The 18901-nt window shown below is 31.8% G+C and overlaps 1 protein-coding gene and 1 long non-coding RNA gene across 5 annotated transcripts in view; both read right to left on the reverse strand.

Annotated features, from left to right (window-relative positions):
- Positions 1-7306: 7306 nt before the first annotated feature.
- Positions 7307-11028, reverse strand: LOC124408239. The gene is made up of 2 exons (XR_006929404.1): positions 10997-11028; positions 7307-10912 (listed from the first exon to the last, which is right to left on the reverse strand). It is a non-coding gene; the product is annotated as an uncharacterized LOC124408239 (long non-coding RNA).
- A 3486-nt stretch (positions 11029-14514) lies between these two features.
- Positions 14515-18901, reverse strand: part of LOC124408236 (RNA-binding protein Pasilla) — a 28511-nt gene continuing 24124 nt past the window's right edge. For 2 of the 4 annotated variants that reach the window (XM_046885006.1, XM_046885007.1), the window contains exon 5: positions 14515-16740. In XM_046885006.1, coding sequence (XP_046740962.1) covers positions 15971-16740 — 770 coding nt within the window. In that variant the 3' untranslated portion in view covers positions 14515-15970. The remainder of the gene's footprint in view (positions 16741-18901) is intronic. The other 2 variants (XM_046885008.1, XM_046885009.1) reach the window with 2 other exon arrangements.

Raw genomic sequence — 18901 nt, forward strand, 5'->3', positions numbered from 1 at the left:
CAAAAGAAATCAAATAGAATTAATCTTCGTCATCATCCTCTGTAATGACTACACAGTTTTCTGTTTTATTAAAAATACGACTCAAAATTTTTGCTGGGTTTGCAACTTTTGACAAATATCTAGCATGTGATAGATAATAAACTATCGCTGCTATGTGAGAACAGCAACCAACCGTATGTCTGCTATTCACAATCACAGCACATCTAGAAATCCAATTTATCACATTCTTGTTAGGATGATACTCAATAAAGCAACGATATGTCTTTGCATTTCATTGATATGTCGAAATTTGATCTCAACTTGAAGAATGTTTTCAGCTGTTTTTACCTACTAGAGGTTTATATAATACGCATTATGATCTTCATCCATTATTTCAACCAAACATGATACTGCTTGCGAAATCTGATATGACCGAGTGAATAATATGTGCAAATCTATTTCAGTCATCCCTGGAAAATCGAGTAAATCATTTGTTAACTTTTATTTTTACAATTGACACAAAAAAAACTCAAAAACGTATGACTTTGACGACATATAACTTCACTGACTACAAGTTGAGCGATTTTTACTTCTTTTGAACTTGAAGGGAAACTAGTATCTAAAGGTCTCGTGGAAATTAGTACCAAATCTGAAACTATCATTTTACTAGTTAAAAATGTCTTCGAACCAGACCATGTATCAAAAATTTTACTACTAAATATCAATTGGGCTGAAGTGAATTTGCACACAGGTGCAAGTCAATGGTTTAACAAAAAACCTGGTTTTATTGGAAAATATATTTTTTTTTTAATTCGTGCAAAATTTCACTACAATTGGGATACGTGATCGCGCATTATTATGTTTACCATTTTGCAGAACACTGTTTTGAGAGAAATAATTTCATTTTATAATATAAAGTTATACATTCATTTCTCACCCTTACGTCGATTCCTGCTATAAAACGAATTACTCATGTTTCGAGTAGGTATAATGTTTGCTGCATTGTTGCATTCAGAATATTTTAAATTCAAGAGTCTCAAATATATTTGAAATTAAACTAAATAGAGTTTTTTTTCAAACCGATGTCTTGAAACTCTGAGTGACGGAGCCTCTTGATCTCTGGGCATATTTATTTTTAATATGAAATTGATAACTCAGTATTTTTTATTAACCATGAAAAGAGTAATTCAACATTAAAAATTGAATCAACTTTTCGGGCATCCAGTGGTAGGGGAAACTTGAAAAACTAAGAATCAGAAAAGTTAACAAAAAATTGGGAATCGCAATGTATACCCGGGTATGTACACTAGGGTGTCCCTTATTTAGGGTGTTGGTGAATTCTCGCCGCCCCACCCCCCAAATCAATTTGAAATAATTCGAAAACAATTGCCTAATTTTTTCAGATTTTTACCTCAATTCTAAGATATTCTACTTTGTGGTCGAATATATATATTATTGTGGTATAATATACATTTTATTGTAAAAGTAAGAATGTTGAAAAAAATGTGTAACTGCGAGGTTTTAGTCGGCAATAGTGCTACTGTATGGGAAAAAATTCGCATAATCATACGACGCAATCTCGACGAATTGCACACCCTCGAAATCTGACTTTTTTTTTTATTTAGAGGGAGTGCAATTCGTCTAGATTTGCTGGTATCGTGATGTAAATTTTTTTACAGATAGTAGCACTAATGCCCACTAAATCCTCGCAGTTACAGATTTTTAAAAATATTATTACTCTTGCAACAAAATATATACTGATATTGCCTATTTTTCAGAATCTACCTCAACTCTGGGATAGTCCGCTTTGTGATCGAAGTTTCTTATGGAAATAATATGGGAAAAACTTGTTTCCTCGGTATATATTTTGTTGCAAGAGTAATAATATTTTAAAAAATCTGTAACTGCGAGGTTTTAGTGGGCATTAGTGCTACTATCTGTAAAAAAATTTACATCACGATACCAGCAAACCTAGACGAATTGCACTCCCTCTAAATAAAAAAAAAGTCAGATTTCGAGGGCGTACAATTCGTCGAGATTGCGTCGTATGATTATGCGAATTTTTTCCCATACAGTAGCACTATTGCCGACTAAAACCTCGCAGTTACAAATTTTTTTAACATTATTACTTTTGCAATAAAATATATACTGAGAAATAAAGTTTTTTCCATGTTATTTCCATAAGAAACTTCGACCACAAAAGACTATCTTAGAGTTGAGGTAAAAATCTGAAAAAATTAGGTAATTGTTTTCTAATTATTTGAAGTTGATTTGAGCGATGGGGCGGTAAAAATTCATCAACACTATAAATAAGGAACACTCTAATGTACATTTGAAATTTTGTGTCTTCGAGATACAGTGTAACTGCAAGCAGCATTACACGCTGCACATTCTTGCGACATCACATCTTAACGTATGTGAAAAGAAGCCATAATTTAAGTGCAGTTGTTTGAGATTTTTACTTTGAAGTGAAACTTAGGATTAATTTGAACTCAATACTGAAAATAAGAGAGTATAATGGAATGTTAGATAAAAATTGGCGCGTGTGTAACCGAGTACAAATGAAAGTCAGTCAATAATAAAACCGCTATAAGTCTTGTATTTTTATACTTTTTAAGCATAAAACAATAACCCGTTTGCTCTGGAAAAATTGAAAATATTTGTCTAGAAAACCTGGGATACTCTGGAATTTTTAAATGCCCTGTCACCGGATACGCACACTTTCCAACAATTTCATTTATATGAAAAGCATAAATATTTTCAAACTAAAATTGGCAGCGTGTGTAAAATCCAACTTACAAATGTACACGTGAAAATGTTTTAAAACAGTATTTTCGCTACAACTCCTTGCGTAGACTGTAAAAATACTAATCAAATTCAAATTAGGGTACAGAATATTTATACTTCTGTATTTTGGATTCAAAGCTTGTGATACTTATTTGATATGTTTTAATTCTGAGCACATTGCAGTTGAAAGTTAAACATCTTCGCATGCCATTAATTTGGGTACTCATTTTTTGTTCAATTTGTTCTACGATTATTTGTAAGGGCAACTTTATCGATAGTTTCATTTAATTTCTAAGAAAATCTATTACAACACGATATACCAGCTGGCACAAGAAAAAATTTATATTATCATTAATCTTATCACATACCTTCAAATTAATTCACTGTAATGTTTATTAAGAGTAAAACGTCGTTAGCTAAGTCATCCTTCAAAAATTTATGCAAGATGTCAGATCTGATTTCAGTAGACTGGAAATTTTAGACTCGTGCCTAAAAATTTTATCCCTCCGTATGAAAACATGTCTTGTTCAAAATTATGAACATTTCATGCAGCGAACTATAATCAACTAAAATTGTACCTCTTCCATAAAGTCTTATTTTTTTATTCTATAAATCAGCCATGCTATTATTCTTCTTTTGCGGAAAAAATTAATTAACTTTTTTGCTGTTTTGCATCACACTCGTATTTTCTATGTACTAAATAGGATAGCTATAGACTTTGCGATTCGATTGAAGTTTGCAAAGCTGACCGGATGTGACAGAATTCACGTGGCATGCCGAACTGTGAAAACAGACCGATAATACGTAGCTACCATAAGTAAGTATCGGTTGAATGTATCCGTCAAAATATTAATCATAACCTCAAACACAACATTGTTTTTTAATCCGATTTAGGTACTTTAAGATTGCGAACAACATCTGGATATGTTGTGAAGAAACGAGGTATGGAATGACGAGATGAGCAAGTGTAAGCCTGTATGATAATTATTAATAGTAGTGTTTCTTAAACACTGAAAATACAGTATGACGATACACATAGATATTTTATAAGTAAGAAAATTGATCATATAGATTTAATGCTTGTATAGAAGAATAAATTCTGTGTCATAGTACGTGAAAAAAGATTTAATCATGTATTACCCGATTATTGATTAAAGATATGAGTTCGGCAAATTTGTTATTATACGAACCTATACGAAATACTTGGATGAAGAAACAATTTTTATTTTCAACGATTGAAAATAGAAGCTGTTACTCGTTCAATTTTCTTCGATACGTTATATTGTTGATGGTTGAAGGAAGGTCAAATCATAATTTCCAGAAATATGTGAATCATATTTCATTAGTTATTATCAATCCAGTAGCACATAAATAAATATAACAGACATCATTTTATGTTTTTTATAAAAAATATATAATTTATTCATTTCTTCTCCACCTGCATACCTGACAGTTTTTCCATGCAACCAAATAAGTATATTCTTCAACATATTTCCATAGATTCTCGCTTTTCTATTTATTCGTTTTATATTTGAGCGTCTTCACAGTTTATTTAATGATACCAACATGACTTATGTTGTTTTTATAATCAGTGGTTAAAAAAATATATTCACTTATCTATTGACTAGTTAAAGTAGAAGCTAAAATGAGGTTTTTCTTACGCACACAGCAGTAATGCCAATGACCAATGATTATCAATCGCCATCTGAATAAAGTTGTAAATTACTGCAGACTATCGTTTGCCAAAAGTATGTCTCAGAGTGTTAATATTATGGCATATTGATAGAGAATATCGAATAAATTTTATTCTCGTTTCAACTATCCTAATGTAGTATACGTTTAAAGTTATATTTGTTAATTTTTCCGGTGAGAATAACACATAATTTGTACTGGCAAGTTCATTCGTCAAGCCTCAAATTAACCATTATTCACATAAGTGTGTACTAATCAAGTGTATATATAGGCTGATCCTGAATTTTGGAGTTGTGAATACCGTTTACAATGAGATAGGTTGCTGGACAAAATCAACCTGCGAAATTTTTCGAAATACCCGTAAAAAGTTTTATCCAATACAGGTATAGATATAATGTGTAGGGGTTAATATTTTTTACATAAATATATAATACAAAAAACTCACTAAATCTATAAAAGTTGAACACAAATATTGAAATCAACTATTGATTACACCAAATGCTTATTTATTTATATGCCATCTAGTGCAGCACACAACCCGCAAAAAGACGCTTAGAAAAGATATGGCCGACCAACTAGCGTACTAGTGATTGTTGAAGTGATGTTGATTTTAATCGATTTTATTTCTCGAATAGAATTTTTTTGCTTTTTTTCTAACTTCTTCAATCGCAGCATATTTTGTAAATATTTCGATAGTTGTTTGAGATGAATAAATTTACGTCCAGACCTTTTTGTAGATCTTTAGAAGATACATGAACTTAGTTTATAACAGAACGTAGTTATCAGAAGAATAAAATTCTTTATTAATTTAAAATATTTCACTTTGAGCGCGTATCCACCAACTGATTTGAATACTGACAAGTTGTCGGGGTTATTTCTTTGTATCACTGAATAAAAATTGAGATGGAAGAATAATTCAAAATTCAAAACGACGGACAGCATTATTTGTAATCAAATATGTAAGTAATTGAATTTTCATGAAGATTAATATGTTTTTTTTTTTTTTTTATACTCGAAACTAGGTCTCAGTACAGCGACACAAAATTCAAAATCAGATCGGTTTCTGATGTAACATGTACAGCCCGGATTTTCCAAAAGCCAAATAGTATGAGTATGAAAAATCAACATTTGAAATACCGGTGTTATCTCACGGGTACCGTAAACAACAATTTTGAATCGTGAATGAAAAGTATGAAGACGAATGTTTCTTTTCGAATTTCAATGTTAGATGGTCGCAGATCGGCTTAAATACGAAATTTTTTTTTTTATATTTTCCGATGTTTATTTCGAGCCCTGAGTCTCCCTTTGTTTGTATTTAATTTTTGAGCACTAGAATTTGTGCTTAGATATTGAGAACTAGAATGGAATTCTCCACACATCTTCTTCTTGTAAAATCGCAAATAACGACGATTTAAAATTCAACGAAGATTAACAAAAGTATAAAATACGACGTGACATAGTTTAAAAAATGATTTAAAAAATAATATACCAAATTAAAACACCCACGACGCGTATGGAATATGCGATCTACAAGTAGATTAAGGGCTGAGAATAAAAATCTGAAAAAATTAAGAGAGCAATTTTTTCTACCTTCGGAACTGATTTATCACCAACCAACGTGATCTTCCATTTAACGACCACCCTGATATATATTTTACGGTTCTGCGGTCACAAAAAAGCACTTTTCAATTTTTTCAGATTTTTTCCCACAACCGTTATTTTTTTAGGATTATTCAAACCTGTCTATCAATTGGCATTTTTACCAATCATTCGATTTTTTGGTGATTTAAAAAAATCTATTCCTAGCACTTTAAACATTTTGAACAAACGAAATACCATGTTTCAACGTTCCGAAAATTCTCAAAAAATTACCAACAATTCTGCGTCCGTGCGGGAAAAACATTTAAAATTAAATACAGAGTTTTTAGTAATATTTTGAGAATATTCGGAACACTGAAACATGGTGTTTTGTTCATTCAAAATGTTTAAAGTGCTAGAAAAAAATAGAAGAATCGCCCCATCATGAAACGGGTCTCAGAACGAGTTTATTGAATTGTTGTTATATTGAATCCACCACTTTGAATTTTTAAATTTTGAGTGCAGATTCATAATCAGCAACCCAAGAACCACCCCCCCCCCCCCCCTCCCATACCAAATTTCATCTAAATCCGTTCGGCAAGTTTGAGTTGAAATAAAAATCTGAAAAAAAATAGGGAACGTCGATTTGGTTGCGCGCCGACCGAAATTAAAAAATGACCTTTTTAATGACCACCCTAATATACTAAATTATTAATTATGATATAATTTTGTGTTGACTTTATTGTACCTTTATTTCGAATAAAGAAAAAAAAACGTATGAATTCTTATCAAAATCCAATATCGTTGTATACGATGCTGTACACCATTTTGGATACGTCATTTCGAATTTTGGATAAATTTTTTATCTCAAATTTTATTCAATGACACGAAAAAACCTGATAACTTGTAATTCTTCCAATCAGTTGGACGGTGCGTACGTACGTTCCTAGTGAAACATTTCAAAATAAACAATTGCATTTTGCTCAATAATTATGCGATTTATCGCAGAACGTCATCGAAGTAAGTTTATGTATCTTCCAGTATTTACGAAAAAGATCTGCATGTAAATTTTGATATATCGGACTAATACACAGATATTTTCAAGGAACATAATAATTTATTATTTAATCTAATTATTTATGCTGCTAAATTTAAAAATACCAAAAACCGATAAAGTTGTCTTGTTTGAGAAACAAATAACGGATTAAAACCAAAATTCGTCACGAGTACATTCATTGGTCGGCCACGTCGCAAAAATCGGGTTTATTTACAGCACTAACAAGAACCTGTCTCTTGAATCAATATTTATAAACACTTTTCCTACTTTCAGAAGGCTATGGATAAATCGGACATGTGTAATTATATTTAATGAATCTTTATCTGTTATTTCCTGCAATTCATTATTCGTGATAGAACGTATTAGCTAGGGTATACTATAAACATATCAGGGATCACTATAAATATTATTGTATGTACATTGTTACTTTCTTTTTTACATGTTCCTTGACATTTCGCAAACAATTCGCCGTCACGTGGTCTTTCTGAAGTGCGTTAAATGATGTGAAGGTGAATAATGTAACATTGGTGATTTACTAGCCTATTATGACCAAAGTTTTCCAGGTTGTTCCTGACAAACGTATCTTGTTTTCACTCTCAATAATCAGTGTAACCAGACTCTTTTCTATTCTAAAAATCAGGATTCTACCTAGCCAAGTCAAGATGATTAATGACCAGATGATGGCACTGATCAGTAGCTGGATGGATGGTAGGTGGGTAGTGAAATGAAAAACAACAGAATGCATTTAATGAGCGATTGTTTATTATGCTCTTATGATCACTTGTCGTACAGGTAACGATGCTTTTCATGAATGAAAATAGTTAATATATTATGTTTATTTATAATTATTTAACATTGAATGGAATAGGTTGGTGATGAAAAAATAACAATTTGTTGATGCAAATAAATGTTGCTTGGGTGTAAAAGAATATTCCAGTAGCATTATATGCTGCAATAATAGTAATAATAATAATGATAATAGTAAAATCAATAATAATAATATTATCAATTGTGGCTCCCAGGCAAACACACCAGAGGTGTAGAACGTTCATGTATATATGTAGAAGTCCAAAGAATTATTACATGGTTGCAAGATGTTTATTTGTCAAGTCGGTGAATGAAACAATCTCCATGATTTTGCATACAGCGTGAATTCCTAAGGACTGCATGGTCCGTTGTCTGCCAAGATTAAATATGCACGCGCTGGAACCCGAAAACGACAGTTGCTAGGGTGACCAGCCCTCATAAATTTAAACAACTTGCCGCAATGCATGTAATTTCAAAAATTTTGACAGTTGTCGGTGAAATTGTGCCTAATTCACAATGTATCAAAATTTTGAGGTTATAGACAATTGGTTGCGCTGGTAAACAGCCGCTCTCCGATTGTAGCGCAGGCGAATTAAATTTGAGCAGACGACGGACCATGCAGTCGTTAGGAAATCACTCTGCATAATCACAAGCTGTATGATAAATAGATCAGCATGTATGGATGGACTTTTCCAAGAGTTTTCGATTCATGCCAGGGCATTTTACTCGATAATAACGCAGTGTTCGCGTAACGATTAATTTCCGTGCTACATTCTGCTACAAGTGCATGAGAAAAAAAGGTTTTTCTTGTTTAGATAGAACAAAAGATAATACATGTTGTTAAAAGTTTGAATTACAAGAAAGTATTAGAGAAAATTTTGGCTTCCAACGTTTTACAAAGTAGCTGCATAGCATATGAAATTGTGAATTTGGATACAGGTATGTCAGAACTACATGTATCAAGGTACACCTCCCGAGATCGTCTGCCATCATCTATCGACACCGGTGGCCTTGGATCTGTCAGAATCCACGTCAGGAGGTGTACATATTTATAAGAAAGTAATGTATGTAGAAAAAGAGAATCAGCTAGCACCGCATAATTAACAGATTTAGAAAGTCTCGGCAATGTACAGCATGCCATTTCACTATTACGACTTGTAAATGTAAAAAATATTGGCTAAATTGAGATTTTAAATGTATATGATACCACTGACACACGTATCCTATTTTTTTTAAAGTTCAGAAGTTATGCGTTTGATTAATGGATTTTATACTAGAAAGTGTCGTAATTTTAGAATGTACTGCATGATTCATATCACAATGTGGTGAAATGAAACAAAATTAAAAAAAACAAAAACCAAGTTCAAAAAAGCTGACAAAACCGTTGGGTTGTAATTTATAGTTCGACCTCTTATTCTTTACCATAAAATATCTTTTTACAAGGTACGACCAATAGCGATGTCAGATTTTTTCTAACCTTTCCCAAGCTCGTTACATTCATATGCATATGTTATTCAAACTGGTTATAAATGTGACGTTTGAGGAAAAAACCAAATATATCTTTCCGATATGGACAAGCAGCAAATCAAACTTCATATGTACGTATATATGCGACTAATGTAGCAGAAATGATAGCCCGCATCAATTCTTGAAAATTTTCATGAATTCTTTTATCGTGAGAATATGTGTATTATATTTTAATGTGGAAGTGGTAGACGTACGTACGGTACGAAGCATCGTTCATAAGTCAAAAAATAGATATGAGAACATGCACAAGATCAGTTTCTTAAATTACATTATAGCCAAAAGGAATGTAAGGTACAATACTTAATAGTACTGTATCTGTGACGAATACTTTCCTGGCTTCACCTGTGCAGCCAGTTAATTAGTATTGTAATCACATTTCTGTGTTTGATAATAGAATGCTAAATAATAGTGATTTTAAACCAGAAATAACACGCAACAATGCCACAAAAATTACTTGGAAAAGTTTCGGTCAACAGTGCTCAATGGAAATATAAACAGAGACATAGTACAACATTAAGACGACAGTTGAATATTTCATTGAACCTGCCTAAGTGTGTAAAAATGTGCGAATATTATTATTAAATATGTGTTTGTGTTTTCCTTTCTGTGTGAGCGATTGGTATGTGTGACTGAGCGATAGACTACTTATACTCAACAAGGTACTCAATATTTTTCTTTGTCCCCGAGCTGCTATTAGCTATTTCTATCGTAATAATAACAATCTCGACCAATGTTTTCTGTTATTATAATTTCTTTTCTCTAATTTTTAATTAATTTTTTTACATACGCTTCCGTTTGCCCGATACACTATACCACATTAACAATCTAAACCTATCTCTCACTTCCAATGAATTAATAACATTACGTACAATTTTGTTAAACCCTCCCAAACATGCGAAACGTATGTACCATTAATATGAATGATTTCATCATGAATTCATCAATACAATAATGTTTTAATGGTTTGCATTTTTCCATTTTCTTATAGTTAGGATGCGATTGATGTACTCTTACATTTTAATTAATATAATATATATATTTTATAAATATACGCGCCTGGGTAACGTACAACAATGTAACAACGACTCTTGCGTCTAATAAAGTATTTTTACGAGGTTGCATGAGTGCAATTTATACTTAAGTTTACGTTGATTTTCAACGAGCTTATCCTTTTCATTACCACATATAACAATTTCATCTGTTCTATTGTCAATCAATGGAATTCAATATAATAATATAGTCCTCTGTGATCTCTTCTATATATAATAATATACATATTATAATTTTTGTAATTTCTTTTTCTATTTGTTTTCCTTCTCTTTTTTTGATCCTGTGGGACTTTGCACGTGTATGTCAGAATGTCAAACCTTTGATTTGGGGCAGATTTTCTAAATGAAGAATTAAAAAATCGTTCAACTCTGTTTTAAATGATATTTAACATAGATTAGGTTCGATAAATTTTCCACCTTCTAACGAAATGTGCAACTAGAAATAATCATTACAGTCTTTATCACTATGAATTGAAAAACTTCTGTTGCTTTATGCATATGAAAAGTTGATTAGTAGAACCTGCAGATTTGATATTAAATCGCTGCTTATATGTAGCTGATGGCAAAGGTCTTATGTTGGAAATACAATCTCTAATCGGGAATACAATACGATGCAAAATTCTACTAAACAAACAGTTCCAATAGCAGGAAAGTTAAGTCATAAAAATAATTCCATGCAACATAAGCGTTATTGGGTGGAGCGCAATCATCTATAAAATTCGATCCAGTAATATTTCAGTATGAGAGATGTGTTTAATTGGAGTGGTCAATTGCGTATTTCTTGAGAAGGAGGTTGCGAACAAGGAACCGATTTTATCCGTAACTAGGTGAATACGAAAAGCCCCGCCTTATAATTTCATACAGCTGCTGAATTCAGTGGCAATAATTGAAACATGCAAGACGTAATTGAAATCAAGGGGGAAATAATTTTAAGTCACATAATTTTGTAAAGAATGGTGTTGGCTTCACATTTTTAAAACAGCACAATGATAATGTGATTGGATGGTAGATTCATCAATTCGGTTCAGACACGGAAACGAGTTCCATAGAATATGAGAAATAAATTTGAAGCGGGAAACATCGATGGCCAATGTGATGGCCAACAACAACAGTTTGGTATTGAAAATAATAACTACCTATAACCCTCCTAACGTTGACTTGATTTAAACAGTAACGCCAAAGGCTACACCCAAACCAAATAGACAAAGTGTATGTAAGTTTTCAGGCACGAAAGCTAAGTAACCATTAGAATATTAATGGCCAATGACATAATATCAGCAATTCTATTTTAGTGCAATGTAGATCAGATATTTTTTTTCCCAATGTAACTGTGCACTTTTAACATTAGTTACCAAACTCCAGTTTCAATGTTCTGAAATCCAAAAACATGTACGTTACTTGAAACATGTGAAGCCAAGATTGATCAATTTTTTTCCATGTTCCAACTAGTACCGCCTGATTAAGTAGCTGAGAAACTATATGAATAATGTACAGCAGTTGCTGGCACTTAAGAGAACGAAAATCGGTTTGAATATCCATAACGATATACCACTCATACATGGTCATACAGCATATGTGTCGAACGATGAATGATCAAATGTGAATCATGATGTGGTTTAGTACACACAGCCAATTATTTAACACGTATACCACATATATGTGGCAAAATGTTATTTTTAGTAATCGTTAATACGATTGTACTCATGTTGAATTTTAGGCGAATCGATGTAATGTAATTTCTACGGTTCCTTGATTGCAGGACTATGTCGCCACGTGCGAAAGAATGATAATTATTTATTTAATCATTTAATAGATATTTCATTTGTTATTTATTTACCCATTTAATAGATATTTCATTTGTTATTTATTTATTGACTAACTCGTCGAACCTGCGATGATCATTTAATACGAGATTAAAGAGACTATAACTTTATGCAACTACATCTATAACCTGTGTGTAATTGTTTACCTTAGCTGTATATAATGATTATATATTTTTCAAATGAATATATTTATAGCACATTCCATACATGTATAAAATATGCTCATTTCGTTAGTGAATTATATCATCTCCAACTGTACAAAACAAAGATTTAAACAAGAGAATAACACAGCGCTACCGGAGCTTGCAGACTGCTAACATGCGTATTTTGTTCTTCAACCATCATTGGCGTCCAATAATTTCAAACACTTGTCATTTCAGCTTATAGTTGCACCTCGAAATGAATGTCATATTTACATCTCCATGGGTGAGACTGATCGAATAAAGTGAATTATTTCATAACTTTATCACAAACAGATCGTGTATAAAATATGATGCTTCATGAATGACAGAATCAATATGTTTGCCAGCAGTCAGGCACTCAACAACAACTCTACTGCTAGTCAAGGGATTATGGTGATGCATGAGAATGCCTCTAATTGTAGTAAGTAGCTAGTATAAATCTAGGGTAATGATTTTTGTTATAGATTTTGATGAAGGGTTATTTGTGAACAATTACTGTATGGAAAATTATTATTATTATGCTTCGGTCGGTTGCGCGGGCATACGCAAATGCAATTAACAATGCGCTCACCTGCCATAATTTACATTTATAAGTATGATGCTATATTTTCTTTCAGAATCAACCTAACTAAAACCTAATAATTTTTAATTCTTTCTTTGTAACCGTGTACTGGAAAAGATATAGTAGAAATTTAACCATCGATAATTAAATGTACCATAATTCATGGATAAAACTATAAGTTTTTCTCATATTTTCACGAACGCAAAATATTTCTCCTACAATATTTATAATATCATTTTCATAGCTTCGGTATATATTATATCTCATATATATATATTACATATAATATGCGTGTATATGTATACATGTAAACACATATTTCTCTCGTTTTTTTTCTTTTTCATACGCGCATATGTGCATGCGTATATATACATATATCTAAGTATCTATTTAAATTTTATTTAGATTTTATATATGAATTCTCTTTTCGTAATAATCTAAATCAACCTCTTCACATATATATGATATGTATGTATAAATATATACATGTACGTACACATATATTTATACATATATACTTGGGTTTATAATATTTTTCTCTCACTCACGATTTTCTCTTTCTCTCTTTTTTTGTTATGTATACGTATAATATATGTATATTAGGGTGCTTCTGAGAAGAAAAAAAAATTATGGGATTTTCCAACCTAGCACCCCTGAAAAAGATTGTTCAGGTTAAAAGAAAGATACTGGGAAGAGAGAATCGTTCTACGCTATGTGGAAGATCGTCCTTATTTGCTATTACACTTTCTTAGTTTTCATTTTTTTAATCTATCAAGATTAGTGAAGAATAAAAAAAAAAACACAACAATTTCTCACTTAGGTCAATCAAAATATGATGTTATTTCGTAAACAACTTCACTATTAAATCCATTTCATAAAATAGTTATAATTTAATATGAACTACTAATTTAGGAAAATAACATTCCCATTCGATATATTGTTGCATCACGTATCGTGATGTTTAATTAGTATACAAATTTCAGAAAAGAAATAATAATTGAAATGCTACAAATATTTTTCAAGAAGTTCAAAAAAAAAAAAAATGTAAGAAAGATGTGAAACATCAAATAAGGACGATCTTCCACTTAACGTGGAACACAAATTGTTTCCCATAATCTTCTTTTTACCTTAAACAAACTTTTCAGGCGTAACCGCTATGGAAAATAATAAAATATGTTTTTCTGAAACAACCTAATATATATAATCATATATATATACTATCATTAATAATTTTATGCAATATGTATAAATATACAGGTAATTACCATAATTAAAGTGCAGTGAGCTTAGCGCCTTCAGCTAACAATTGTACTTAGTATATGTATCTGCAGCAGAAATGTGAATGGTTGAAGCGGCACTAAGATAGCATGTTTTAGTTTGTTACTTTGTCTTAATTTACAAAATGTTCTTTTGCCACCTAATTAATGTCACCCTTCCATAATATTGATGCTCGACAAAAAATAAAAAAATAACCTGTCCAACAATATTTATTCTTTCTGCGCAGTTATAGAAATTATATCACAACTATATAAGATTAAGAAAGTTGGTAATTTATTGTTCCGCTTATGCTTGGAACAGAAGGTTATCAATAAAGAACCGTTCAATGCTAATTAATATTGACTCTCGCGTTAACATGAAAATTCAAGAGTAGAGGAAACAGGTCAACCAAAATTGATACGGAGTACAACATTTTTTAAATATATACAAGGAATTTGCTTTATCGCTTGAAATGTAATGCAACATGCCGTGTAAATTTCATACTTCCAATGAAATTAAATTGACGTCGAAATATTTTTTTAAACATCTTAAAGAAAATCTTTCACTTTTCAACCAATGTTTCAAAGCATTTGTATTACAGGATATCAAGCAATTCTAAAATGGTTATTTTTGCCACAGATGATTCAACGGTCGAATCATGTGTCCAATGCTTATCAGTTTCTTTTAGATCCCTTCTTGAACCAAACTTTGAATACACGTATAAGACAGAAGTTGAGAGAGCAGTCGATTAAACAAATAATATACCTCATTGTCAGAAGGAAAAATGATCATACCAAAACATAAGTTGCTAGCCATTTCTTACGAAATTATCACACAAAGTCGACTACTTGATTTTATTTACAAGTACATAAATCAAAAAAATCTCATCGATAGTACCCCTGTAGAACAAATGATTTATTGTCTTTTTGCGCATACCAATTTCGCAAAGGATAAGAATAAACTACTTCCTCCTATCGGATGAAAAGTTTGTACAAAAATCGTTATAACATATTTTCATGGTCACTTGGATAACCATTATGGAACTTGTCAAAAGTTGAATAGAATCAAAGATTTAGAATGTGAGATAATTTATGTTTGAGCAACTAATACGCAGCCTAAGTTTTGGTTTGCTCATGTAAATAATTCTGCAATAAATAGATAATTCACGAAGGGGATTATTAACAACATTAATGTGGAATAAGGTGGTTCTCGATGACACTGTTGTGCCTTTTTCAAGTATCCTAACAACACTACCAACTTTAACTCTACGCGTATATGGCTGTGATGTAGTGTAAGTGTGTATTATGTGTGACAAAGCCCCGTAATGTGGTGTATCACAGAACAATCGTAGTAGTTATTATATTATATTATATTATATTATATTATATTATATTATATATTATATTATATAACATTTATAATGTAAGAATCTTAAATATAAGACAAATGTCAACGAACCGTGATTATTTAGTCAATAAACGAGAAGAGGCGAGGTGATACGTGCGTGTGTATGGTGATGTAAAAGTGAGGACAGGTGACAACGGATGGTAGGTGGCTAAATAAGATAATATCAGATTAGGGAAAGATGAGCTGCCCTGGTTTTTCTTTTAAACTATGAAGAGAACAGAGTTTGATAATGATTATGCACGAGGAAGGTGAATAAAATATAATCAATGAATCATTCCAGCAATTGCATTATGGCGAGCTCGTTTTGCTTCTTCTTCGCTGATTCGCTGCTCAATGAGGTACTGAGCGGTGCCAATTGCGTTTGGAAAACCTGTGATGGTAACTATACGATTTCTTGTTCCAGGTGCGAACATTCCCTTCTTTGATATTTGAATGTTGGCCCCGCTCAGGTGCTGAATCTCGATAAGAGCACGACCGCCGGGCCCCAAGATGGCTCCAACTATAACCTCTGCAATTTCTATATCTACTTTCTTGGTCTCCTTGTTGTTTGCGTCTACCTGAGTAGGACTCTTACTTACGAGTGACAACTGGTTCGTCCCTAAGCCAAAAGAATTGTTGTTTAGGTGGATCGCGTTTGGTGCTGTATTGTTTTGCCTGAATGGATCAAATGGCTCGTATCTGTCGATTGCATTACGAGGTGTAGGAGACGAAGATCCTAGGGCTGGGACAGTTCCAATTGGACCAAATACTCCTCCGTTATTATTAGAGCCATTAGTGGTCGATGTGCTGTCCATCGGAGTTCCCAAATAACTCACACTCGACGGCATACCGATACCCATTCCAAGAATATTGTATTTTGCCAGGGTAGCGATAGCCGTTAGAATTTCAGTGGCGGCTGGCTCCGAGAACCCTGTACTTCGCAGGGTAAGTTTTATGTGCTCAAGTATTTGTGCTGTGACTGGAGCTGTACCCGCTGTCATAGCTGCGCCTAAGTTTAAATTCAGACTCAGACCAGCGCCGTTCAGGAGACTCACTGCAACAGATAGGCTGCGTGATAATTTGGAACTCTGTATATGGCTGAACGGCATTGTCAGTTAGAAATTAAATACTATTTATAGGTGGAATAACAATATCGAAACCACAGTAGTTTTCGTGTTATTATCAATATTGATGATTTTAAACTTATTCACTTTTTGATCATGACATCTCAAACACAAGGGTTCACTGAATTTATTAACTAGTCAAATTCTTATTCCCCTATTAATTGATTATTGCTTCAGTGAAATCCGAGTGCCACTTCGACTCGGTGAGTTTTGCACTTTTTACTTGCCATATTTTGGTTGAGAGTAATACAATGACTATGAGAAATGATAACTTTCCCTCCTAAAAGAGCGAAAAGTTGAATGAAAAATGAAGATGAATTATTCTTTAGCATTATTCATTGTATGATTACAAAGAAAATTGAATTTTTGTCAAATCAACAACTTGTGGTACAGCTCCTGAGATAGAATTTTTCTTATATAATGTAACGGATTTTACATTTGTAAGACAGCTTTAATTTTTTGAAACATATTTTTCACTGAACAAAACAGAACCAATAGTTGTTTTAACGATAGATGATTAATTATTTTAATACTGGTAATAAATTTTTTCCCAAGCACTATGTCTCATAAAATTATTTTTGTATATTCTATAGAAAAAAATGTAATAATTTAATTTGAAATTACGACACATTTGAAATACCACATGTGAAAAAAAGTGGTTTTACCTCAGTGAACACACCAATGAATAACAAATTTCAGAATACTAATGTAGTTTAAAATGAAATACAGGTACTTTATGAAAGTAGACTATGAAAATCAAAAAGTAATTCTCAGTTACGTCAAGGTATAAACGAATTATTGCTGAAAGTATAAAAAAAATTAGTGACACAAAGTAATCAAACTATTTAAGAAAGAACGTAGCTTCTCAAGTTGTACAGCCATAATTTTTTTAAATATATGAATCAAATTTGAAATCATTTGTGCATAGAAATACTGACCCAATTATAGGAAAAAAAAAATCTCTACCACTCTTAGTTTCTGTGAATTCTCCGAAAGTTCAATTTTTACAGAAGTAATAATAAAACCGCAGTACAACAATATGTTTGATCTTAAGGCTCAAGTGATATATAAAAAGCTTGCGAACGTACAGACTGAAATTGAGGTTTTTCCTAACTACAAGTAGAAGGAAACATGGATAACGGTTTATCATAACAACACACATGGCCACGGCGGATCACAAAGTCGTCTCAAAACAGTCAGAAATAATATTTAAATTGAGATTCAAAAAATTATTGTACACCAATAAAACCGTAATTTATCAACTTATAGGACAAGCTGCTTCGTCACTGAATGTCTCAAACTAGCTCTCAAGGATGTTGTACAGTCTAAAATCAATGCTTCTTTAGTCATTTATTAAAAGGAAGTTGCATGTCAAGTGTTTATGGAATTATTAAAATTGTAAGTTACATCTTTGCCCTAATAATGTGAAAAAATAGGGATTAAAATTATGAACAAGAGCTTCGATATTGATGTTTTATTTAAAACTCTTTAGAAATGGTAATAAAAATTTAGTAAAATCAATTTAATTTCACTCCACAATGGCTCATCTCGTTTAGAAAACTATTTCATACAAATCAACCAAATTTTCTTTTATCTTAATAGTCAATTCAGAATTGCAATTTTTCTTCAACTAAAAGCAATATCAGTACAAGCTTGAAAAATTGAATATTTAACGATACTGATGTGATATGAAAAATTGGGTCATAGAAGGGCTGTAGAGAATAACCTTCTGAGTAAAATAACCCATCGCAGAGTGAAATTGATTGAGACTACTAAATTTTTCATTGGTTTAAAGCCGTTTGAAATGAATAATCGATATTAAAGCTTTTGTTTGTCATTTTAGTTAGTTAGTTAGTTTTTTTTTTTGCATTACCAAGGAACACTGCAATTTAGAAATTCTTTTTTTTTTTAATCGTGATCCAAAAAGTGTCCATGAGTGAAAAAAGAAACTTTAATAAAATCATATTATCATTTTTTTTATGTATATACACTTCTGAATTTTTGTTTCCTTCAACTATGTAAATAGAATTTACTATTTATAAGAAAATTATGTATATAAAACACAAAATGAAAACCTAACGATTTGTTCTA

Source organism: Diprion similis, chromosome 7 (genome assembly GCF_021155765.1).
Source record: "Diprion similis isolate iyDipSimi1 chromosome 7, iyDipSimi1.1, whole genome shotgun sequence".
Taxonomy (NCBI): Eukaryota; Metazoa; Arthropoda; class Insecta; order Hymenoptera; family Diprionidae; genus Diprion; species Diprion similis.